This window comes from Chrysoperla carnea, chromosome X, assembly GCF_905475395.1.
Source record: "Chrysoperla carnea chromosome X, inChrCarn1.1, whole genome shotgun sequence".
NCBI classification, from domain to species: domain Eukaryota; kingdom Metazoa; phylum Arthropoda; class Insecta; order Neuroptera; family Chrysopidae; genus Chrysoperla; species Chrysoperla carnea.
In genome coordinates, this window is record NC_058342.1 from 29,597,414 (window position 1) to 29,623,765 (window position 26,352).

At 29.7% G+C, this 26,352-nt stretch overlaps 1 protein-coding gene and 8 non-coding genes across 9 annotated transcripts in view; 5 read left to right on the forward strand and 4 right to left on the reverse strand.

Annotated features, from left to right (window-relative positions):
- LOC123303048 overlaps positions 1–3,919 on the reverse strand; it is a 509,686-nt gene extending 505,767 nt beyond the window's left edge. The window contains exon 1 of the mRNA XM_044886145.1: positions 3,703–3,919. Coding sequence (XP_044742080.1) covers positions 3,703–3,919 — 217 coding nt within the window. The remainder of the gene's footprint in view (positions 1–3,702) is intronic.
- Positions 3,920–4,400: 481 nt separating this feature from the next.
- On the forward strand, positions 4,401–4,473 carry Trnaf-gaa. Its single transcript has one exon. It is a non-coding gene; the product is annotated as a tRNA-Phe (tRNA).
- Positions 4,474–4,559: 86 nt separating this feature from the next.
- Trnaf-gaa lies at positions 4,560–4,632 on the forward strand. Its single transcript has one exon. It is a non-coding gene; the product is annotated as a tRNA-Phe (tRNA).
- Positions 4,633–4,718: 86 nt separating this feature from the next.
- Positions 4,719–4,791, forward strand: Trnaf-gaa. The gene has a single exon. It is a non-coding gene; the product is annotated as a tRNA-Phe (tRNA).
- A 5,343-nt stretch (positions 4,792–10,134) lies between these two features.
- On the forward strand, positions 10,135–10,205 carry Trnag-gcc. The gene has a single exon. It is a non-coding gene; the product is annotated as a tRNA-Gly (tRNA).
- Positions 10,206–10,298: 93 nt separating this feature from the next.
- On the forward strand, positions 10,299–10,369 carry Trnag-gcc. Its single transcript has one exon. It is a non-coding gene; the product is annotated as a tRNA-Gly (tRNA).
- A 5,760-nt stretch (positions 10,370–16,129) lies between these two features.
- Trnan-guu lies at positions 16,130–16,203 on the reverse strand. Its single transcript has one exon. It is a non-coding gene; the product is annotated as a tRNA-Asn (tRNA).
- Positions 16,204–16,736: 533 nt separating this feature from the next.
- On the reverse strand, positions 16,737–16,810 carry Trnan-guu. Its single transcript has one exon. It is a non-coding gene; the product is annotated as a tRNA-Asn (tRNA).
- Positions 16,811–16,919: 109 nt separating this feature from the next.
- On the reverse strand, positions 16,920–16,993 carry Trnan-guu. The gene has a single exon. It is a non-coding gene; the product is annotated as a tRNA-Asn (tRNA).
- Between the last annotated feature and the right edge of the window lie 9,359 nt (positions 16,994–26,352).

The window sequence follows — 26,352 nt, forward strand, 5'->3', positions numbered from 1 at the left end:
TTTAGAAAAGGTTTGGAAATTGGGTGGTTAAATTTTAATCTAAATTACAATAATTTTTGTGTTTTTTTGTCATGTTTCACTTGACAACAATAGCGGCAATATTAAACACAAAACTGCAGTAGTCTCTGCGTCAGTTGCTTATAACTTAAATACTTCTATTTGATGAAATTTGAAAGAAACTGTCAAAGCTATTAACGAACGCAAACAGGAAAAATTTCAAATTCCGCGCCTGCTTATACTTCCAAAAAGACTGAAGTCAGGTTCAACCAAAACTTCAAAAACTTCAGAAATTATTTCAGGAAATCTTCTTTGGAGGTTTTCGAACAACTAATTGGATAATTTTTTTGGAATTGCTTGTGCGATTGGCTATCGGTCAGACAGCTGGTATCAAAAAGCTTGTCAACTTTTATAAAGATAATTTTGACAGCGCAAAGTTGTTTAGCGACAGGAAAATATTTTTCCAACTTTTCCAGAGACAAAATCAGTACATGAACAATTTGGGGAAGATTGTGAATTTGTTGAATTATCGTAATTCCAGGGTCAATTTCCCCCCCCCTCCCAGCAATTACCAGTTATTACTTGAGCCTAGTATGATCGGTCATGCTTTATTTATAACTTCCTAAACCCCCTCGCTCCACTAATTACCAGCTACTACTTGGGCTGGGCATGATCTGTCGTGCTTGATTTATTCCTTCCTAAACCCCGTCCCCCAACTAATTACAAGCTACTACTTTCACCGGTATGATCTGTCGTACCTGATTTATATCTTGCTAAAATATTAGCGCCCAAAGGTACACGACTTACCCCTAAATATATACCGTATATGTATAGATGTATCGATGTTCAATAGATAATCTTATTATGAACTCTATCAATGTATACTTACAGTGCAAGGTACAGTAAAACCTCTTTACATTATAAAACGTGTCGTATATTCTTGTATATTACATGAAATTGATATGATTAAATAGTTGTATGTATAAATATATTTTTATAGTAAAACTTCTTTATACAATCAAAACACTTTATGAGATAATTATTATCCAATTTCACTTCCTATGTTTGCTAGTCTGTACATAAAAGCCATATTTAAATCGATTATTTATTCGATTATTAAAATTATTTTTATTTATATTAGTCTTAAAATTTATATATTAAAATGTAAACTTGGAATTTCTGGGGGCCAAATTTACGTCTCTTATAAATACCCTTCCTTTGTAAAATATTTTTCATGATTTTCCCCGAACATTTTGTAATAGTTTTAGAATGTTGATGTAACATAACAGAAAATTAGTAGATATTTAAAATATTAAATTTTTATTCGAATGAAATATGATGTTCAACTCTTTCAAATATTATGTTTCCATTAATTAAAATGTTTATTGTCCTTCAGGATAACACACACAGAATATTCAGGATAGCTCTACAGGATAACAGCTGCAGTTTAAATATAAATGTTTCTGTTATTTTTTTTCTCGTTTTTATATTAAAAATGCGAACATATTTTTCTGATAGGAATTTAAAAAAAACAAAATAAAAATGTTTTTACACTTTCATATTTTTAGAGAGAAATTAGAAGTCGATTTCTTTTCTGGTCCAATTTTTTCATAATTATTTTTTTCTAGGTTAGGTTAGGTTATATTGGCTGTCCACCAACGACACACTTAGGCTATAGAGCTCATTGTGATACCATATATATGTTTTACCACCTTTCTGCTGATAAAAAGTTATTAATCATTTTAAATTTTAAATCATATATTAGTTAATTATGTACCACACTGTTTTAGAGCTTAACCAGATGAAAGCTTTGGTTTTGTTAAAAGATTAAAAGATTTTGGTTCAGCTCAGAGTCCCCTTTCTTCAATTTAAACATATGGTCTTTCTTAAATATAGTTACGTAACTAACTACTATTACTTCACTTTTTGTGCATTCGTAAGCAAATTTTATTCACCACAAAACTACACTTTCCTGTTTTGTTACACTTTCCAAGCTTATTGAAATGTTTATGGAATGAGAAATTGTAAACCTGAACTGACAAATAAATTATATTTTCTGATATTTAAAATTTCACTACCATGGCATTATTTGTCATCCCTACTAGGTAACCGTGTATGTTTTTCGACTACATACAAACAATAGAAAAAAAATGATGTATTAGAAAAATATTAACTAGCATATAACTTGTACTTCATTATAGAAAAAATATGAAATTAACGTGTTTAATTATTAATTATATTATTATTTTTCTACCAGAGGGACTTTCAATAAGAGTGGCCCTTAAATTTTAGTAAGTGTCACAGAAGAATTCCTTTATTTTGTTTTGAAGTTTTTTTGTGCACAAAATATTATTCATATGTTCAACACGACTTTTTTACTGGCCTAAATTTGAATGGCGAAGATTTTGTCTCACACAGGCTGTTGTGCTGTACACACAACAAGAAGTTGTAGTTAAATATAAATGAAATCAAATAGCGCGTGATTGCTTACACATATCCGTACCTTTTTAAAAAATAACTACCACAAAGAAATGTATAACTCCTACTTAAAGAACTTTTTGTTCTTGCCAAGATATCGCCTTCTTAATCACTCCGATTGAAATACCTTAAGCTATTTATTTTTATTGAAATTTCCAAAAGTACCGCTCTTATTGAAAGACTCTATATGCTTCTACAATAAAATTATAATTAAATCAGTAAAGGTACATATTAAATAAAATAAATTATTAATGAATATGAAAAACGTTCAAATGAGATAAAACAAATTACAATCGCAAAACCTACGAGAGCGATCTTTGTTACGCTGACACGTGTACAATTAAAAATTGTTACTTTAAATAGAAATTAATACTATTGTGTACTCTAATTATAATTTTTCTGATTGGCATTGTGAAATTTTCAATAAACAAGTACGTATATAGTAATAATACAACACAGGGGTTTCATTTTTAACCGACTTCAAATAGAGGATAATTTTTGTTTTGTTTTGTTTGTTTGTTTTTAAAGTATGTTCACCGATTTCTCCGTACAATTGTGAATCGATTTAAAAATTTTGTTTGTTTGAAAGGGTCTTCAAGTCTCCAAACTTATATCTTACATTTCATTTCACATTGTTATTCATAACCTCTAATTTAACCACATATCATTTTGACAGTGTTGCCAACTTAGGGGATTCCCCCTAAATTTAAAGATATATTTAAAATTAGAAGTTTTTCATTCATCAATTGTACACATAAGTATGAATTGTTTTACAGAATTTTTGGGGAGTTTTTACCTCACTCTTGGGTGGACAAAAACTAACGTGTTGACAACACTGCATTTTAAATGATATACGTGTCCTATAATCGTTAAAATCATGAAATATCGCTAAACTCCACAGACATCCATTGTATGCTATACAGTGTACAATATCTCGGAAACGGCTCATTTTCTCAGTTTAGAGATAAAAATCCACTTGATTTCGTATGCGATTACGATAATCCGGAGATTACGTATACAGATTTTTAGGTCGATAGGATTTAGGTCCCACTACAAAAGTATTGGGAGTAATATGACCAATTAAAAACTTGGAAAAATGGGTGCTCTAAAACTTCAGTACCCCTTATAAAAAAAATCAACGAAAAAATTTCGTTCTTTAACGCACTCGTAGCAGTAGTTTTAAATAAAATCTAAATTTCCAATAAAACACCAAAAAAAAAAACTAACCTGAACGTCCTGTAGGCGTTGCAGCTGATGATGATGGTGCTGTGGGAACTGGTGGTGGATACACAGGATCACAACATTCTCGTTCAGGGAACTCACTAGCTAAGACTCCATTAAACATAAACGATTGTTGTTCATGACTATAAAATTGAATAATTTGTTCTTGCACAATTGCAAACAAGCAAATAAATGCCACTGATTGGGCAAATATTCCAAACATAACAGTGGATTTTCTTTTATATGATCTTGATTTTACAAAAAAATTAGTACAAAAAAAATTAACTGAAAGTTAATTATATTTTTTTTAAATTACTGTTTTAATTCTTGTTATTTTACAATGAGTTTAATATGACATTATCATTCACTGTCACCGAACAACCGCGCGCTATTTGAATTGTTCTCAAAATGAAAATTTATGCAAGAATTATCAAGTTAGTATACATCATGGAATAAACTTTACTGTTCTCAATTAGTGTTATTTACAGTAAAGTTTTTCGTTGAGAAAATTTAACTATTTATGTTTGTAGTCTTAGTAAGAGTCTCCTGGTTAATTTCGCACATTTTTCCATCAGTGTTCATTGAACTGTCTGTAACAAATAAACAAATATTTCAAATTAGTATTTGCTCCGTGCATGTTTTTTATTTCAGCATTATTAGGAATATTGACGATGAAAAAACTTATGACCATAATTATTTCTACAGCCGAAATAGCTCAGTTGGGAGAGCGTTAGACTGAAGATCTAAAGGTCCCTGGTTCGATCCCTGGTTTCGGCATACATTTTAACTTCAACTTTTTTTGTAACGCCAAGTAATAATGATGGTAAAATAAAAAGAAAGTTATGTTCATGAAGATATCAACAGCCGAAATAGCTCAGTTGGGAGAGCGTTAGACTGAAGATCTAAAGGTCCCTGGTTCGATCCCTGGTTTCGGCATATATTTTAACTTCAACTTTTTTTGTAACGCCAAGTAATAATGATGGTAAAATTAAAAGAAAGTTATATTCATGAAGATCTCAACAGCCGAAATAGCTCAGTTGGGAGAGCGTTAGACTGAAGATCTAAAGGTCCCTGGTTCGATCCCTGGTTTCGGCATATATTTTAACTTAAATTTCTTTTGTAACGCCAAGGAATATTGATAGTAAAGTATAAATAATTGAGTTCATAAAGGTCTCAACAGCCGAAATAACACACTAGCCAATAATATTGATCAAATAAAATCGTGATTTGACCAGAGACGGAATTCGCTGGAAAAATACCGCAATATAACGCAACCATGCCACTGCTGCTGTGGAAAACTTGGAGGCTGCATTAATTTTTTCATTATTACCATAATATTTTATATAATTTTATTTAGACTATAAGAAATTATTTGTGATGACACTAGAAAGAGACGCGACAAAGTATTAAGGAAATAAACAAAACTCAACATAACCTTACAAAAAGTTCAAAAAAGTGTGAAAATGTAAACAATACAAGATAATTGTGTATGACAACAATATAGGAACAAATGGAACGTATATTATCTGTTTAAAATGAGATAGAATTACCGGTATATGATAATAATTAGTATAATTCAAATTACTAATTACACATAAAGGCTATATTAATTGCGTTTTACACTATCATTTTTAATTAATATCAGTTTAAATAATCTGTTACTTGTTTTAATTATATTTAAATTATCGTCATTAATATTATTCATATAATTTTTTTTTGTTTTGTGTGTTGTGTTAGAAAAATTATTATAAATTATATATTGTTTATACCATCTATATGAAAAATATACAAGGTATATTAAGTTTAGTAGTAAGTTTATAACGCTTGAAAATTTTGGTACAAATATTTATAAAATCACCTAATAAGTCCGTTTCCGATTATCTGTCCGTCTGTCATCACGATAAATCAAAAACGAGATCGGCTCAGTGGTCGAGCGGTCTAAGGCGTTAGTCTTTGACCTCTAGCTTCTGACGGAGAGGCTGCGGGTTCGAATCCAGGTAGCGACAGTGTGAACAAATTATAATTAATGAGGGTGTAGAATTGATCACATTGTCGTCGCTTGGATAAGAACGAAGTAACCAATTCCACCCACATCATAAAATTTAATTGTATATATGTAATTATATAAATAAAGAGTAACAAATAATGATGTGGGTGGCCTCTGTTATAGGCGAATGTCAGAAAAACGAAGGTTAAACCCCATTATTATCGTATTAACGGAGGGACAAACAGGCGGACGGACAAACAGAAATAGACTAAATTTACCTATAGCAAAACCTTGATATATTTAATATATACAGAGTATATAAACTAGAAAATCATGAATTTTCTAGTTCATTATTTAAATGTTTATGAAAAACAATTGAAAATTGCTTATATGCGACGCGATGCGACTCGCAATATTCATATGAACAAATAGTTATTAAAATGTATTAACACGTTTTAGTTTCATTTCAAAATTATTCAAATTACATGGTAGTTAAAAACTATGTATACAGAGTGTTCTATAATTGTCTACAGAATTTCCGTTTCCTGAATAAGCTGAGAAAAAAAAGAAGAAAATATTCTTTACCAAATTTGGATCTGAGGCCTTATTCACAAGATAATTAACCAACTCTTATATTAATAAATTAATAAAAACTATAAACATCAAAATAAAAGTAATCCAAGAAAACCCAACTTAAACAGGGAATGTGTTTTATCATAGTGTGAAAGAGTGACCTAAATGGAAAATTACCACAAAAAAAGAAATCCTAAAACAGAATCTTGTTCATTGTATCAACTTAACACAATAATGAAGTTTATTTTTGAGTACACAGTCCGTTTCGATCAATAAAATTTGGTTTTTATGGGTTAGTTAAATAATAATATAAGAAGCCAAATAGAGTTTTTTTTATAGTAATTTTTCAATTAGGGCACCCCTTCACACTTTGATAAAACACATTATCTGTTTAAGTAGTGTTTTATTCTATGAACATTTTCTTTTTTTTCTCAACTTTTTCATGAAGCGAAAGTTTTGCAGACAATTATAGAACACCGTGTATACAATATCCAAATTACTATTGTTATTATTACAATAAATGTTCTGTTTATATTTTGAATGCATTAAGTATTAGGTAATAAAGTTTTGTACCCGTGTCTGCTTACCTATGTTGTTACGAAGTTTTGTGTTTTGTATTTTGCATACTTATGTACTCGAACATGCTCACGATTAAAAGAATTTGTATACGCTGTTTATCAAGATATCCTTATTTTAGCCCCAAGTTTGTAACGCTTAGAAATATTGATGAAATCTACAAGATTTTGGTATAGGTTTTCATAAAATCACCTAATTAGATAAACACGATAAATCCATAGCGAAAAGAGATATAAAGATGAAATTTTTAGAGCGTGGTTATGACGTAAATTGAGTTTATGTTCGCATGAAATGCTTATGCTAGCGGGTTAAGAATTTTAGTAGGTAAAACTAATTTTATTGTTTACATTTGTTTTCAGTCTTGAAAACGACTGCTTTTGCGTTTTCTGAAAACAGTTAACTAATCCGCATGGAGCTTTGAGACTTTTTGATTTTTTTTTTTTTTAAATAAAAAAATTTATACCATTGTTCGGAAACTCTGATTCATAACCGGAAAGATAGAAATCCTACTTTTAATTTTTGTGGTGTAGATTTTAGACAATTAACTCTCTCATATACTTAACAAACTTTCATTATACCCATACACATAGTTAAAATTTATTTGATCAAAAATAATTTTATTAAGTGATTTAGTTCGAATATCTTGTAAAATTGATCGACCACCCTTGAGGAAGTGTAAATAGCACGATCTATTTATCTACTGCTGCATACTCTGAATGGGTTTGATATATATAAAAGCCATCTATATCAACTGTCTAGGCATACCATAGCGGTCAACTGCAACTGTCAATCTTAATTAACCTTTGTTATATAACATATGATGTGTTTTGGATGAAATTAGAACTTATAGAAGAGCATTGAAGTCACTAGTCAATATTATAGTCAAATAAATAAGCCAGAAATACTGTGAAATTATTTTTTTCTACGTGTTTCTTTGATCTTTGGGATCTAAACTCTGCCTTGATTTGAAAATTGGAGAAGTTTTAACTCTCGCCCCAAACTGCAACAAGAAACAGCCTATAAATAGCATAAAGCACATCAAAGAAGAAAAAATAAAAAATGTCTCAATTTTTCAAAAACAAATGACAAAAATAACATTTGGCTGAGTTAATTATTCAAATACCCGTCATAGACAGTGTTAATTTATCATTTTCAACAAACTGTGACTTGAAGTTTAATTATAATAAAATAATCTGCATCGTCCGGGAATCGAACCCGGGCCGCCCCCGTGGCAGGCGAGTATTCTACCACTGAACCAACGATGCTATACTATTTTATACTAATATTTACGTCCAAAATGAGTTCTTCATTTAATTTAGATTCGAGAATTTAATTTAAAAGTAAATATCCCATATTCGTGACCAGTTTCTTGATAGAGTAGCTTAAGTTCGTAGTGATGAATGTTTCTAAAGACCTAAGGTACACGTAGAAAAAAGAATTTTTGAAATCGATGCTGTCCAAAAATTTTTCAACATTTTCCGCATTATGAATTTGACTATTATACTGATCAGTTAGTTATTTAACTATCATTGAGTTGGTAATGTGTATTTTATCATGTGTGCCGATCAAGTTTCATTATAATATAGGGTTGTCAATCTCATTTTTCTACTCAATTTATTTCTGGGTCGATTTAGTTGTCGTAAATTGATTAACAAGAATCGTGGGAACATCTTACATTCCAAATAAAAACAATAGTATTGTAAAGATAGTATTGTCAAGCGACACTTAGATGGGACATGTTTTTTAAATTTGGCGCGGAAATTTAAACTAAAAACAAAATTGATTTTCATATGACATTAACATATCATCGTTAGAAAAAAATTCTGATAAAAATAAATTTATCTCGTTATAAAAAAAAATCGAATGCCCTTTTACCAAAATAAATATACAATATATATTATATGTATATGATGTCATATTTTTCATGGAAATTTATTTATTTTCAATCAGATTTAACGCATTCTTGGTTAGGAAATTGAATCATATAAACTTTTAAATGTTACAACTTTTCATTTGAAAATATGTAAATTTTATCATAGTATAACAATCGTTAACTATTTTATCAACAGTGGTTTAGTAAAATTTAAAATTGAAATTATTATTCACCGGATGGTTTATCCTCAAAGTGATACGCATAATATTATAGGAAAATTAGGGTAGATAATTCGTAAAGAAAATAAGTGTATAAGTATATTTGAAGGGTACAGGAGAAGAACATTCTATGTCACACAGACATAGATCTGAGATGGGTATGGGTATAGGAATAGAGGTTAGCGGGCCATGCTCGAAGCAATAGTTCAGAGCACCTAGCCAAATAGACCCTTGTACTCTATCCCCGCTACGCTTTTCAGTGGCTATTATAACCAACTGATGTACTGAAACCCAGGATCTGCCTAGCGCAGAGTTTCCTAATATCTTCTGGTTCGACTATGGCCGGACCAAACCATTTCCTTCGCTGCTATATGAGCGCCGGGCAGTAACAGAGAAAGTGGATCGATGTTTCTTCTGAATTTTCTCCGCATCTGTCACACGCGGGAAATTGTCTTTTTCCAATCTGATGTTGGAACTTGTTCAGGTTATCATGCCCTCAGTAACTCTACGATGACTCTAATATCAGCTCTGTTTAGTTTCAAGATCTCCTCGGCTCTGTTACCGAGCGAGTTTCCTTCACACAACAGGTTTTTGGCAATTCGCCCTCCCTCGTTGCTGGTCCATGCCTTTAATTGTTGATTTTTCAGATTATCTCCTAATCTGTTAAGACCTTCTTGGTATGGCATCCTCGCAAGCTTTTCTTGAGTGGGAGCCATGGTGGTTAGCAGTTTGGCCACCTTGTCTGCTCTCTCACTACCTTATTATTATAGTGTAAAATTTTTATGATCCACCCTATATTTATATATAATTTCACATTTTTTGAGGCATATAAATTCTACTTAAATTTTATTTCAAAAGCTATTAGTATAATCTAATCTAATATAAATAATTTCAGATACAAATCATTATTTTTGACATTTCAATATTATAATGTTACAAAATTTTGTGGTAACTCGAAGCAAGAAAGGCACAAATCTCTAATATATGATATACAGTAATCTTGATAATTTGGACTCAATAAGACGAGGAATATTCCGAAAACTGGGATTGTATGGAAAAATTCATTATAATTTATAAATAAAATAAAACACTAAAAAAACACGATCGGAGTCTATGTATTTAATTTAAACGAAATGTACATAGAATACATATTTATCGAGTTTAAAGCATGTCAAATTTTTTTGTTTTGTTTCACAAGTGTAAATAACGCAGCATCGTTGGTTCAGTGGTAGAATGCTCGCCTGCCACGCGGGCGGCCCGGGTTCGATTCCCGGACGATGCAATTTATTTTATTAAAATTATTTTTCAAGCCATAATTTATCAGAAATAAGTTCAGTTTTTTCAAACGTTATATTTTCCAAACCATCAAAGCACAGCATCGTTGGTTCAGTGGTAGAATGCTCGCCTGCCACGCGGGCGGCCCGGGTTCGATTCCCGGACGATGCATTTATTTTTAGATACTTTAATTATTTTTATAAAAATATTTTCTTCTAGTGACTTTTATTTCTTTAAAATATAACGAAATAGCTCTTATTATAATTTTTTCCCACAGCTTCCACCAAAAATTAAATTTAAATCTTTTTCTACAGCATATTTTCAATTAATTATCTTTTAAAAATTTTGATAGAACTATACAGGATATAATATTCTCTGAAATATGAATTTATCAAGCCAAAATCGAATGCGGTAAACTCATTTTCGGTAAACTCGAATTTTCGCGATATTAAATTTTTGACAACTTATTGATAAAAATTATAATTTCTGTGGAAAGAATAGTTTCAGACAATAAATTTTACTAAAATTTATTATTTTGCAATATTTTATCTAAAATTACTATTTATAAGAATACTTTCAAATTTAAAAAATTTTAAATTTGAAATATATAACTAGTTTTCCAATTATAGAATTTACTTTGAACGTTAATATTAGACTTAGAGAAAAAATGGTCAGATGATATATTTTAATAAAAATTTAATTTCTAATTTTCACTTTATACAAAATTAGCTAACCTTAAATGAGAAGTTACGAAAATTAAAAATTATCATTATCGTGAGATTCGTTTTATGTATCGAAAAACTTTAAAGGACTTTTCGAGCTAATTTCATTCTCAAAGATTCTTCGAGGCATACTAACTATACATTCAAAGCTTCCGTAAGCTATGCGTTCCTTCATTCAAAGCTTCATTCCGATTCAATATTTAAAAGTGGGTGAAAAACTGCTCAATTTATTCACAATGAAGAAGCGAAATACAATTTAATTTTTACTCCCTAAAATATACGATAAAATTTTACAAAATAGCGCAAAATATCTAAGAACATATAATTTAGATAAAACCAATGAGAATCCTTACTTATTTATAATTAAAATTTCTCCCGCCCAAAATTTACAACCATATAAATTGCCTTTTATCTTAACTAAAAAAAAAAGTAAAAATCTTTAAAAGCGGGAAAAGAATTTATCGTTTAAAATTATCATAAAAGTTAATTTTACTTCTCCAAGTCGTTTAAAATAACTTATTATTATTTTTAAATTACCCCGATTATAAATTTTTCTCAATTTTTTCCTCGTGTATGTAATATATTTTATCTCAAAAAAAAAACGTTACATTGTACTTTAATTAAATTGAAAATTCCATTGTAGTACATAGAGAAAACACACCGGGCAAGGAAAAACAAAAACACACTATTTTCCAACATACACAGACGATGAATTGAAATTTATTATCCAATCTTCAAATTCTATACGTTTTGTTTTTTTCTTATTGAAAATACAAAACAAAGTTCAAATTATTTAATTTCATTCGAGAAAATGGAATTCCATAAATAACTTTTTATTTAAGATTTTCTTTTTCGGCTTTAAAATTTATTTTCTTATAAAACATTAATCTAACTTCCATCAAAAAATTAATCTAATCTTCCCAATAGTGTCAGGACAGGTATGGTATGAAAATATTAAATTTTGAATAGAAAGTGGGTCTAAAAATTTAATTATCTCTTAATCTATACTTCGAAAGAAGTCGAAAAATCGAATATAAGTTAAACATTCGATATATATGTTGATCAATTACATTTTCATAGAAATTTGTAATCCGAGATAACACATTTTGAAAAATTTTATAGTAACTATGGAAATTAAAAAGTTTTGTACCAGTATTAAATAAGAATACAGCGGGTAAATTTATACATACCGCAGTATTGTTGTCCTTTTTTAAATAACAAGTTTTCTTTGTTTATTAATAAACTTTTCAAATAGTTTTCAAAAATTTTTCTAGTTCACTTAATATTTTTAAACAATAATTTTTTTTTCACAAAAAACCGATTTAATTCAATAACAAAAATTTTCACTCAATTTCACAACTCTATTTTATTTTTTGGGTTTAAATCCAAATTATTTTTTTTCTTTTAAATCACAAAATAATTTATTTTTTTTGGATTAAAACGTATTTAGGAAAAAACTGAACTACAAAATTTTTTTTTAAATTCACAAACAATTTTTTTTAGTGGCAAAACGACTTTTGAAAAAGCAACATGACTCAACGTGTTTTGAGAAAATGCAGTTAAAAATGAGATAGTTCATTACTCAGAGGCCGTCCAAATCGAACTGTCAGATAATCAACGGTAAATGTTCTACTTACAAGCATTTTCCATCGTTATCCTTTTCTAACTTGTACGAACCTCTGTCATTTCCGTTTTTACTCGCCATGTAAAGCTTTGTAGAGGGGTTTGTGGGACATAGTAAAACCACCCTAATATATATATATGTAACGTTCAACCGACGTCGCGGCGTTCGCATCAATTTCAATCCGCATTAAAATTTATTTTCTTCTCCAAAAAACTTGTATGAAAAAACCCTTCAAATTTCCTTCAAAAAACTTTCTTTTTTTTTGAAATCAGACAATTATTCAATTTTTTTTTTTAATGAAATAAACAAAGAGATGAATGTTAAGTTTTATATAATTCCATCTCTTTTATCCATTAGCCATAACATAAAATTGTTGTTTGAATTAAAATGCAGACATACTATTTCATATTGTAACATAGATATTCAAATACGCATGCGCATATAATACAACAATTTTACAATAATGTTGTATTTTGTGTGTATTATATGAAAAACTACGAATATTCACGATGTTTAACGAGGCGTTCAGTCTGATTCTGATAAACCATTTTTAGTGTCATTTGCAGAAGTGCATACGTGAACGTGATTGTCGATTCGAAATATAAAAGCAATGTTTGGGATTCTTTTTTTTTTTTAGTATTTGTACTGTAGTGTGACCTATATATAAATATATAATCTAGTCGAATTTTTTTTTTTTCGATAAGGAAAAGCGCACATCTTGGAGAAAAAAATAGAAGAAAATTGAGACAATTTATATTAAGATGACGATACTTTTTATATAACTTCTTTTTTTGTTTTGTTTTTGTCTGGAGGGTAATTTTATTTTAAAGTATTCCAATTGGTCTGTTTATTGTGTATATACATATATACATATATACTGTAATCGAATGCCCACCATCTTCGAATATTCGAGGAAAAACTGTAATTAGATGGTATATAACCTCGACAATGCACTATGTATATAATATATAGGTCAGGGACCTTACCGTGTTTTTTTTTTTTTTTAGTTTAATCTATAACTCGAATTGAATTTGTTTTGTGACTTAAATTTTGTTTTCGTTATTTTTAACTTTATACAGGATATTTCTTTTTCTGTAAAATTACATAAAACCACACAGAATTTTTTGTATAGATTTAAACTGGGTAAAATATTTAAAAAATAGTTTTCTAAAAAATTATATTTAAAACAAGTGAAAACAAACAATTGATTGAGTTAATTGTTGAAATACCATGTATAGACAGTGTTGATTACTCTTTCACATATCACATACATACATGTCACACACATACATAACTGATATTCCCATATAATAGCATACTATACAATTTACGCCTAATTTGCGCCCTCATGGGTAAACAGTCATGTTTACGAAAAGAAGTTTCAGACAAAAGTTGGTTATTTTTTTATAAGAAATATTTTCATTTAAAATTTTATTCTGTTCTAACGGTTTACAAAATGGGTCCTACGAACCCAAGACCCAATTGACCTATGTTGCTCATTTACGAACTCGACCTCATTTTTTACGTCCTGAGTACGCTATAAAAATTTCATCTTGATATCTCTTTTCGCTTTTGAGATATCGTGTTTACAGACAGACGGACAGACAACCCGAAATGGACTAATTAGGTGAATCTATGAACAACTACACCAAAATTTTGTGCGTAGCATCAATATTTCTAAACGTTACAAACTTGGAACTAAACTTAGTATACCTTGCATATTACATATATGCATGGTTTAAAAAACGAAAATTTGAAGAATTCAGGAGGAATAATAGAGGAAATGCTAACTCAAGAGGGAGCCACGTACTCTTGGAAATTATCAGGTAATCGTATCCCAACAAATTAACGATACCTGATTAATCCGTCAGCACTCGCGTCAATCGTTCGGTAATGTTAAGTCACGTGAAGAGAGATTTGCTCACGCGTTTTGCAGATGCGTCAAATTTTTCATGTGTTAAATATTTTTTAACTTTGTAAATCATAACCTCTACATAATTTTATATAAATTAATTTTTTAATGCACTAGCAAATTTAAAATAGTTGATTACATTTTATGCAAATTAGCATGAAAATCTGACGTGATAGAAGTTTTTTAATATGTCATCCAGTTTCAGTGGATGAAAAATCTGTAAGGAGTAGTTAAAAAGTCCTGTCCAGTTTTTTAGTTGTAGATCTGTATATCTGTTATTATATATTTAAATAGTATCATTCTTATTGGAAAACTCTGTACCTATACTAAACTAAAGAAGAATTAAGTTTTAACAATGAAGTTTTCTTCGTTCAATGATAAAATTTGTTTTGTTTAAATTTACGGAACCCTAAAAATAATAGAAAACAAGATTTTCTTTTCACAGACAATGTTGATGATTATTTATTTTTTTTGTCCTGTGTATCGAACATCAATGAATAGATCACTAATTTAAGAGTATGTAAGGCAATCAGAAACTAATTTTCTTTTCAATATCGAAATAGAAAATGAATTACGTATATCATGATACAATATTTTCCATTAGTTCAATACACAATTCTGCTGAAAACGGTACACACTGTGTTTTCTGTATTGTATTGTCTACTGGTATAATATTAAAACAGTGTTTACATTTTCATTTTACTCTGTATACCATATAAAAATTATACTTCCAAAACCGATTCTAACTTCTTTGAAAGGACCAACAGTCTTGGTCGTTATAACCGATAGTCTTTATAAGCGATATTTATATTTTTATATGAAGATATTAGAATATTGAAATGTGTAATTCTGATAATTACTATTTAAGAGTTAAATTTATAATATATTTTGACATATGACATTCTTTTGCTTTTAATAATATAAAATCTACTAACTTGCTTGTGTCAATTAGTACATAATTTTAGACTGTTATAGATACTTTTTTTCTTAAAAAATTTATTATAATTTCTTAGAAACATAATCCAAATATCATTTTTGACATATATGGTCATTTATTTTAAGTATCCCAAGGCTATTTCGATCCCTAGTTTAAACCTTTTCCAAAAATTTTGTGTAGACTAAAACACTTATTTTTTTAGACCGTATTTCTGTTATTTCGAAGTAATACAAATTAACGATCAATATTCGATTTGTATAGTACTCATTCGATATAAAATTTAATTTTCTAATTTAATTAGATTTTTTAACTCACTTTTTAATAACGCTACACATGTTTTGTAGAATTTTTTTCATACATAATTAAATTTAAAGCAACCCATACACCAAATAATTTTTAAAACGTAGATATATTTTACAGAAAAGAGACCATTCTTTAGGTATCAAGGTGTTGAAATAGTCTTGAAATTTTTTTAAATTTTCTACATATTTTCAAAGTGTAGACCTTTAAAAATATATATCAAAACAATTTTTGAAATACCATTTGAATTATTGCTAGTTTCAATAGGCTCGAACCACCAACCTTTCGGTTAACATCCGAATGCGTTAACCAATTGCGCCAGAGAGACTCTTATTCGCTAAAAATTCATTGGAAATCAAATAAAAACGTTAAATCCGACGAACTTTAAAATTTTTTACTACAAATGTACGTATTGACGTTTGTAGTAAAACATTTGCGCCCCCGGGTGGGCTCGAACCACCAACCTTTCGGTTAACAGCCGAACGCGCTAGCCAATTGCGCCACGGAGGCTGTTGATATTGTAAATGACATTGAAATTCAAATAAATACGTTACAACTCAAATATTAAAAAAAGAAAGTGTACAAAAATAATAAAATTAACTTTTTAAAGGTTTATTCTCTAGTTTTGAGTTAAACATACAATTCAAATAAATTATCGCGTTCAGATTCGATTCTCAATGGATCCATTAACACTTTTTCACATATTTATTTTAAGTTTCGATACCTACCATCAAAAACAATCGTATATTATATAATAATGTATTGTGTGACTACTTTACGTATATTTTCATTTTGCAATGTAACATTTTTTAATATGTGAATGTGTTAACCTTTACGATTATATTAATAATTCAACATTCTCTGTGTGTGTATGCGAAAACAGTAGCAAATCGTAATAGTTTCAGTGTTGCCAAAATGGCTTCTTCATTATATCGAAAAGAAAGATTCATAAATCAGTAAGCAATTAAAATTAATAAGTTTTAAGAATCCCCGACAAAACAGGATCTCTTGGGCGCTAACTTCAATTACATAAAAATTATTTGCGCCCCCGGGTGGGCTTGAACCACCAACCTTTCGGTTAACAGCCGAACGCGCTAGCCAATTGCGCCACGGAGGCTGTTATTCAAATAAAATTTATTGGAAATCAAATAAAAACGTTAAATCCGAAGAACTTTAAAATTATTTACTGCAAATGTACGCATACGACGTGTGTAGTAAAATATTTGCGCCCCCGGGTGGGCTCGAACCACCAACCTTTCGGTTAACAGCCGAACGCGCTAGCCAATTGCGCCACGGAGGCTGTTGACTTTATAAATTACGTTGAAAATGAAATAAATACGTTACGCCTGAATAACTTTAAAAGACCAAAACTTTGTTTTAGTATCTCAAATGTCCTAATTCGGATTTAAATACCAAACCCGTTAGACCTATTTATTGTGAAACCGTCACTGTAAATTTATTGTATTTAGTAACCGATACATTTATTATTTAATGATTAATTTCTGATAGTTAAATTTAACGGAAATAAAGAAGAAGATATTACAAATTGCCATGTAAGCATCCGTAATTGATTGTTTATTGACGTATATACGAAAACTTTTAAATAAATAAGTTAAAGTGAACAAACATTACACATATTTACTATTGATTAGAATGAGATCAATATATAACTCAGTCTGTCGTCATTATGTATAATATAGTAGTAGGCTTTAATAGTACGAACTACGAACATTTCTATTAGTGGAGCACATACGGGCACATCCGTCGGGAAAACAATTATTCCCGTTCGAAATATGTCCCCTTTCAGGCGTTTTTCGGTCAGAAATCTGGTCAAATTTTTGTTTAGTCAATTTTCTTTTTGGTACCTGTCAAATTTTTGTGAATCAAGTAAAGTTTTTTTGAATTTTTTTCCAAAAGTTCACTGTTTCCGAGATATTAGCAGTTAAAAGCTTAGAAAAAACTCAAAAAGACCATTAAAATTTTTGGGTTTTCCAAAATCCTTAAATAATTTTTTGACATCTCATAACAAAATCGTGAAGAGCAGATTTCTTTACATTGGTATATGAGATATACAGATCAATCTTTTCCATTGGTTACTCTGGGCAATTGCCCAGAACTCCTCGATCAACGGAGGCCTGCGCTCAAATAAACATTCTTTGCAGCCGTTGTTCCATTCTACATATAAAGTATACAATTCAATTGCAAAATACTTGCAAAATTGATTTGCAATGCAAATGGAAGAGAAATTCAAAGAATGAGTACAGATTTTGGTAGCAAAAAAGTTTAACATTTTTTTCAGCTTTACAAATGGTATATTTTTAAACTTTTCTAAACATTTCTAATATCTCGAAAACGATGAATTTTACGAAAAAGATATAATGATCAAAAAAACCTAAAATAATTTTACTTGATTCAAAAATAGATTTTTGACAAAAAAGGAAAATTGGTTTTTTTTTAAACTAGGTCAGATTTTTGTCTAGCAAATTCTTGATCCATGCTTAGAGACGTCTTTGGAACGAGAATATGCAAAGAAATCTAATTCGATATTAATTTATTTATAATTTTTCCCGACGGATGCGCCCATATATGCTGCACTATGTATTATTTATCCGTTGATATTAAAACGGATAATAGGATTTTCCAGTATTTTACGCATTTGGTATTGAAGGGAAAGTTAAAGTGTTAATTGGTTCACTTGTTATAAATAATATGCGATAGATTTTGTGTTTGTTTTTTTTAATACTTGTTTAACTTAAGGGTGTTCGGACGTTTTTTATGCTTTGAGGTATTATACAGTCGAGCTTTCAATAAGAATGATATTATTTAATTTGAATTTAAAAAAATAATAGTTTCTATGATATCACCTCAAAACGTTCAATCACCAAACAAGATGATTGTATTATCGATACCAAAGTTAACTAATAAACTAACTTTAATATTTTCGATTTTTCTTTAGGACTATCCTAAAAAAATAAGTGTATGGAAATATTTGAGACTTACGTTTCAAATTTAGCGGGTGGATTCTGTTAGAACTTTCTGTTAGTAAATTAGACGAAAATTAAGAGTAAAATTTTTCTGCGTATACCATAGTTTTTGAAATATTAATGCTTAAAGTTTTAGGGAAAATTCCTTATAAAAGGAATAACACACAAATGCACGCAATTTCATTACTTTAAATGTATTTTATGGAAAACCGAGTACCGCTTGTTATACTTGTCTTTATATAGGAAAATATTTGTCATGCTTTTTCCAATCTGATGTTGGAACTTGTTCAGGTTATCATGCCCTGTGAGTAACTCTACGATGACTCTAACATCAGCTCTGTTTAGTTTCAAGATCTCCTCGACTCTGTTACCGAGCGAGTTTCCTTCACCCAACAGGCTTTTGGCGATTCGCCCTCCCTCCTAGCTGGTCCATAACTTTAATTGTTGGTTTTTCAGATTATCTCCTAATCTGTTAAGACCTTCTTGGTATGGCATCCTCGCAAGCTTTTCTTGAATGGGAGCCATGGTGGTTCTGAGTTTGGCCAGCTTGTCTGTTCTCTCATTACCTTTCCAACCAGAGTGTCCGGGGATCCAGGTAATATTGACTTTATTGTGCCTCGCCAGGTAGTTTAGACTGTTTCTAGTCTCCTTGACGAGTCGCGATGACACTGTACAGTTTGATAGCGCTTTGAGTGCTGCTTGACTGTCTGTGCAGATACTAATCACATCATCCTTCAAATTGGCCAATTGGAGTGGCCAGTGGTCAGCACATCTCATGATGGCTACCAGCTCTGCCTACATTTAACAAATAATTTAATTAAATTTGTATTATAATTATATTAAATTTAAATAATTCGTCTACTTTAATCGATTACTAAGGATAAAATCTACAGCCTAACTCCGTAGAACTCTATAATTCATAAAGTGTCATATGATTGTTATGTTTCATCAGATTACAACAATATTAGAGATTCATTTCGAAGTTATTAACCTATCTATCCGGTTTAATATTAGCTGTTATGTGACATCTCTTGTTATTTCTGTGAACTATAATATAACGTCCACCGACAATGTAGATATTATTATGCTGTAAATAAACAACGCTAGATGGCATTACTAACACAAATGTCAAAAGTATTTTTATTATCAAAATCAGTTTATGAACTGCGTGTTAATTGTTAATCATTTAACCTAAAAAATGATATGTAAGTCAATGAATTTTTTTTTTTCATAAAAAAGCGAAAATTTATTTTGATGAGACTGATATCATTTCTGATATATTTTTAAAAATAATTTATTACTATTTATATAGAATTATTTTGATAGTTTTTTTTTATACTTTTATTTTTAATATAAACAATATTTTTATCAAAAAAATTGTTTACATAATTTGCAACATTTTGTAATTTGAGCAAAAAAAATATTGTTTTGATTAGAATATTATAAGATTATTTATATAGTTTTATGAAAATCTAAGTAGTAAGTAACCGGAAAAATCTTGAAAATATCAAGGAAATCTAAGATTAAGGAAATTTTCAGTTGGAGGATAGCAACAATGATAACAATATCGTTGTAGAATGCAAAAATAATTTTGTGTAATCGAAACAATTTTTAATTTAATTTTTTCTAAAGAAAATCTAATCAAAGTAGTTATTTTTAACATTTAAATATAATTGACGCCTTGCATATTTCAACAAACATACGATTTTTAGTGTTAAACTAGCTCTACTCGTACGGAATTTCGCATTACCGTAGCCGTGGTTACAAACAGGCTAGAGAAATAATATAATATCAATAGTAATTTACTTTTTTATAGGCAATTTTATTGCAGATATGATATACAAATTACATAATGAACAATTAAATGTTAATATTATTTCTCTGGCCTGTTTTTTCCTAAGCGAAAGCGGTACATTTCTAGACCGTGAGTCAATTTTTCGGCAGTACCGAGCACGAAAAGCTTGAAAATGACGGGTAAATAATAGAATTAGAATAAGCAAGATATCGCGTGGACAGGAAAAAACAGGCTAGAGAATCCCTATATATTATAAATGTGAAAGTAATCATGTTTGTTTGTTACGCTTTCATGCTAAAACTAGCGAATAGTTTTTAATGAAACTGTACAGCAATATAGCTCATATATCAGAATAACACATGAGATATAATTTATAAACATATATTAAAAAGTCAATAAAAAATTAAATTTAATTTGACATTTACCATTTTTAAATTTTTACAGAAATCTTTAATTTATGGTTCATAACGATGATTATAGATGGAGCGAATCTATGATCATCATTTTGGACCATAAATTAAAGAATTCTGTAAAAATTTAAATAGTAAATGTCAAACAAATCATGGTCATCTATTCTGATATACTCAATGAATTATAACTATTTTACATATAACAAAATTGAAAACTGTGTATATCAAGATAAGATGGTGGCTATAAAGCGGTGGTTTTTACTTTTAAGCCCTGTGAAGCGGACGGGTATCAATCTAATAATATATAATAATATATTAGATTAAAATTTTTTCTTCTGGGCTTTCATTTAGGATGTTCTGGATTTAACTCGATTTAATCAAAATCTGTATTTGAGAATCAGCAAATTAATGTTAAAAGTCTTTTGTTAAAAATTTGTAAAAAAAAAAGTGTCATTGATTACCAATCTATTAGTAAATAGATATTAATTTATGCACACATAAGCCATTTACATTTAATTAAAATTGAATATTTAATTATCCAAATATGAATCAATCGAATAATTGTTAATCATTGTGCATCAATTATCATATATCAACAAAACAAAAGGAAAAAAATTATTTTATTTTATTTAATGCATACCTGAATTTTAAATTTATGTGTGACCTTCTTAATAATCACAATTAAAATCCGTTCATGTTCAAATCAATTTGATTTTAACCCTCTGATTACAAACTATTTGAGATTACAGTCAAAATGTATCTTGAAGTAGTGTTGCGAATTCCTTAAATAAAAAATTCCAATAAGATCGGATCAAACTTGTCTGTGTTAACAAAAAAAACGAATTTTTTAACTTTATAACAAATAATGATGTGGGTGGCCTCTGTTATAGGCGTATATGTCAGAGAAACGGAGGTTAAACCCCATTATTTTTATTATTATTAACTTTATGACGTCATCAGAATCCAAAAAATTTAATTTTGCTCTATCACATCCAAATTTTATCCAATTTTTATAAACCGAGTATGTAATCCTACTAAATTTGGGCCATACTTTCCTAATTTGTGATCAAAATTAACCTAGCTATGATAAGTTTCAAGAATGTGGAGTCCTCGTCCCGAAATTAAGCACATTAGTGATAGCTAGTGAAAAACTGACATCACAACTGAAAAGAATAACCCAAAATTAGTGGGTTTCAAAAAAAATTCCAATAAGATCGGATCAAATTTACCTGTGTTATAAAAAAAATCAAATTTTTTAACTTTATGACGTCACCAGAATCCAAAAAATTTAATTTTGCTTTACCACACCCAAATTTTATCTAATTTTGATAAACCAAGTATGTAATCCTACTAAATTTGGGTCTTACTTTTTAAATTTGCGGTCAAAATTAACCCAGCTCTAATATATTTTAAGAGTATGGAACCCTGGTGCCAGAATTAAGCACATTTGTGATAGCTAGCGTAAAACTGATATCAAAGCTGAAAATTATGACCAAAAATTAGTGGGTTTTAAAAAAGTTCTTATAAAATCGGACCAATTTTGCCTGTGTTATCAAAAAAATAAAATTTTTTAACTTTATAAAGCCTCAAAAATTGGCTTTAGAAGGTTGCGGCTATTAAACCTTTAAATCATGTTAACAATTGACAATATCTATCTTAATAAAAAGTTTTAATTTTTAACCAAAAACAAATGTTTTATGCGCGGGATCCTGATAATGATATGAAATTAGTTGACCCAAATATTAAATTAAATACAAGTGAAAACAAACAATTGACTGAGTTAATTGTAGAAACACAATGTATAGACAGTTTTAATAACGCAATCGTTTGTTTTTTTATGTCACGGAGAAAGATAACCACTCTTAGATAGCCACACACAGATTGCTAATACTCCCATATAATTTGCACCTAATTTGTGAAAAAATGTTTGAAACAAAAGTTATTTTTTATAAGAAACATTTTTTACATTTAAACTTTTGTTCTAACGATTTACAAGATGGGTTCGACGGACCATAGGTCAAGACCCAATTGACCTATATTGCTCATGTACAAACTCGATCTCACTTATTACGTCCTAAGCACGTTATAAAAATTTCAACTTGATATCTCTTTTCGTTTTTGAGTCAGATGGACAGACAGACAACCGAAAATATAATAATTAGGTGATCAAAATGCATCAAAGCATCAATATTTTTAAGTGTTACAAACTTGAGACTAAACGTATTATACCTTGATATATTTCATGTATACATGGTATAATAACCTTTAAGGACTTTAACGAATAACAAATATGCAACGCTAACTCTCGGGTTATGACTTAATGATGACTTAATATTACAATGTTGAACGAATATTACAGTGCACTATTTTTGAATAAATTAATTTTTGTAATTTTTTTTTTATAAATTTAATTGACCGACCTTTTAAGTTATTGAGTAAAGACTTATGTAAGTTACGATGTTATTACAGATGACGGAAGAAAGTTTTGCTTTACAGAAAACATCAAAATAATAACATAATTTTTGACGTTGTTGGATGTTTGACGTACGCCGTATATTTTTAGCCGTAAATACAGTAGTTTTCAAAATTATGTACCCTTCATATTATTTTCATTTTATATCTATAATACAATTTAAAGTTTGTTATCGTTTATTTCTTTAAACTGTGACCTCTTTTCATGAGACTCACCTTCAGGCATTATAAAAAAATCATTTGCAAGTAAGCTCCAGGGCCGTCGTTAACTATATTGGGCGGATAGCTACCGAAGAGCTTGATGTTGTCATGCACCTGGCCCCTAAACGAAAGGCTTTCGGATACTTATTCCAAGTTTGGAATGTAAGTATAATAGGTTGCAACACTTAAATTATGGCAACTCATTTGAAAGAATACAGAAAAATTCCCAACAAGTTTCGACTTCTGTTCGATACTTTTGGGGAATTCCCTTGTAATCTTTCTGTTGTTTGTGCAGTGTTGTGTTGCCAACTTGAAAGAAACGCCGTCATATTTAGCCCTTAAGGCAATAAGGAAAAGGTTAATAAAAATAAACCGTTAAATAAAAAATTACCCAAAATTGACAAATTTTTAGTCAGCCTTCAACAAGTAATTTTGGCGCAAAAATTTTTGTTGATAGTGACTTGACACTGCAGGGCAGATTAAGAAGGCTACTGATGGATATTTTACAATTATTGCAGTTACTTGGTAAAACCAGTTTGGTTAAGCCTCTAAGCGCTGGGGTGCGAAAATCAGCCTTCTGTCCTCTAAATCAATTTAATTTTTCTGTATCTCTCCTTGCACCCCCAGTTAAAACGGCCATAAGTAATATTTTCCTTGGATGAAAATAGAAAATTACATACGATTATTGTCAGAATATAAAGTTGTTCAAACCAATACAGAAAAGCTGGTATTTTTTTGCTCGGTTAATGATCACAGTGAAAATTATTATTAATAGCCCGAATTCCAAGCTCTGCAGTACAAAAATTCGAAAGCCTTAAAACAGAAACTCTGGACGGCTTGAAATTAAATACATCGAATCTCCAGAAAATAATTTTGATGGAAATTGAGAATAATAAGAGTCTGTTTTGAACACTTGAAACCTGTTTTGACATTGACACCGAAAATAAAATCTAAATTGGTTAAAATTTGAATTTAGAGGTATCGCTAGAGAATAGATTCAAGATAGATTTTGAAAAGCACTGTTTTAATTAAATGAAAGTGATAAATTTTGGTATCTGTAAATATAGCAAAACCACATTTTGTAATTTATTTAATTTGAGAACGAAATTTCTATAATTGACACATTATTGAAAATTTTCCTAAATTTCCAAAAGAAATATTTAAAATTTGATTAAAACAGGGGAAAGTATACAATTGACAGAGTTAGTTGTTGAAATATCCTGTATAAACAGTGTTGAATATCAGCGCTTGCATTATTTTTTAAAAATTGGATAAGTTTAGAAAATTTTTAAAAAATATCTGGTTATATCAGTTTGATGTATGTCTAAATAAACGGTCCGAAACATCGGAAAAGACTTTATTATATTATAAAATTGATATATTATTCTTGTAATATTTTTATTGAAATTTTGAGTAGGGTTAATTTGACCACTTTTGACGGTTTCATCCCTTCCAGCTCCACGGCTACAGGGGACGGGGTCCCAGAGGGGAGTTATATCAAATCTAGGACCTTGTTGATATTAACCCTGATATGAAGTTTCACTGCTGCCCCCTTTGCCTCTCCCTAGAAAATCCCATTTTCCTGTATTTGGAAAGGTTTTCCCTAGGGTGTGGGCCTTCTCTAATTTTCCCGGATATGTGGCTTATACCAATCCTAGGAACACCTTAAGTTTAATCGAAATCGTTAGAGCCGTTTTTGAGAAAACTCCAAAAATCCTGTTTTGGTCTAGAGGGAAGTACCCTTGAAAAAAGGCTTAAGGAAGAAACTGTCTGGAATTATGACCAAACTGAAGCTATGTACCGAGTTTGAGAAAAATTGGTTGAAAATTGAAGGCTCCAGCTTGGTAACAGACATACCGACACACCGACGGCCGCAACATTTTTTAAAAACCACTTTTTTGGAATCAGGGACCCTCAGAACGTGTATTTCCGTTGAAACCCCAATATCGATTTTTTTTCGATCCCAATACTTATAATATAATAAAGTAAAAAAAGTTATAAAGTCTCATCTAAGCTCGGCTAGAGTAATGCTTAACTACATTACTTTAATTAAACGACTTTGTTTTGACTTAGCAAATAAATGAAATTTTTGATAATAAATTTAAAAACATTGTAATTACAAATATATAAAATTCAAAAACAATAATAATTTTGTGCATATATGACCCTAAATTTGATATGGATCAGATAATTAACTGCAAAATATATTGGTAAAAAACTGATCCGTCCTTCGGTTTAGCTCGGCTTTTTTTTTGCGAAATGTTTTTTTTATCACGTGTTATTCAACATCATTATGGCACAAAAAAATTTAAATTTTTATAGATGCTGACAGCGTGATTTTGATTCACAGGAAAATTTTTTATTAATACGAAATAATCACCCCAACTGAAGGCTAGTTTAAATGTAGGAGGACAATGGGAGATTTTCCGAATATATTATTTTTTTTCAATCCTCCTAAGAACTCGACAACTCGTATACCTTCTTGATTAATATCCAGTATAGTTAATATCCAGTGAAACGTGACTATTACAGGCTCTGTCATAACGAGGAGGAAAAAGAAACAATGATTCTCCTTGCCAGACATTTTCCAGAAAAAGTAAAACGGCGTAGATCATACATAATTCTAGTTCCAATTTGTTGCAGTAGGTAGATTTGATTACTAGGTCTATTGATCCTAATTTTAGATCAATTCTATCCGTTCATATTAATGAGGCTTAAAGACAACCCTGAATCTAGAAGGGGGGAGGAGATAGGCTTCAGCAAATTGAAAATAATTAAATCTGCGTTCAACAATGAA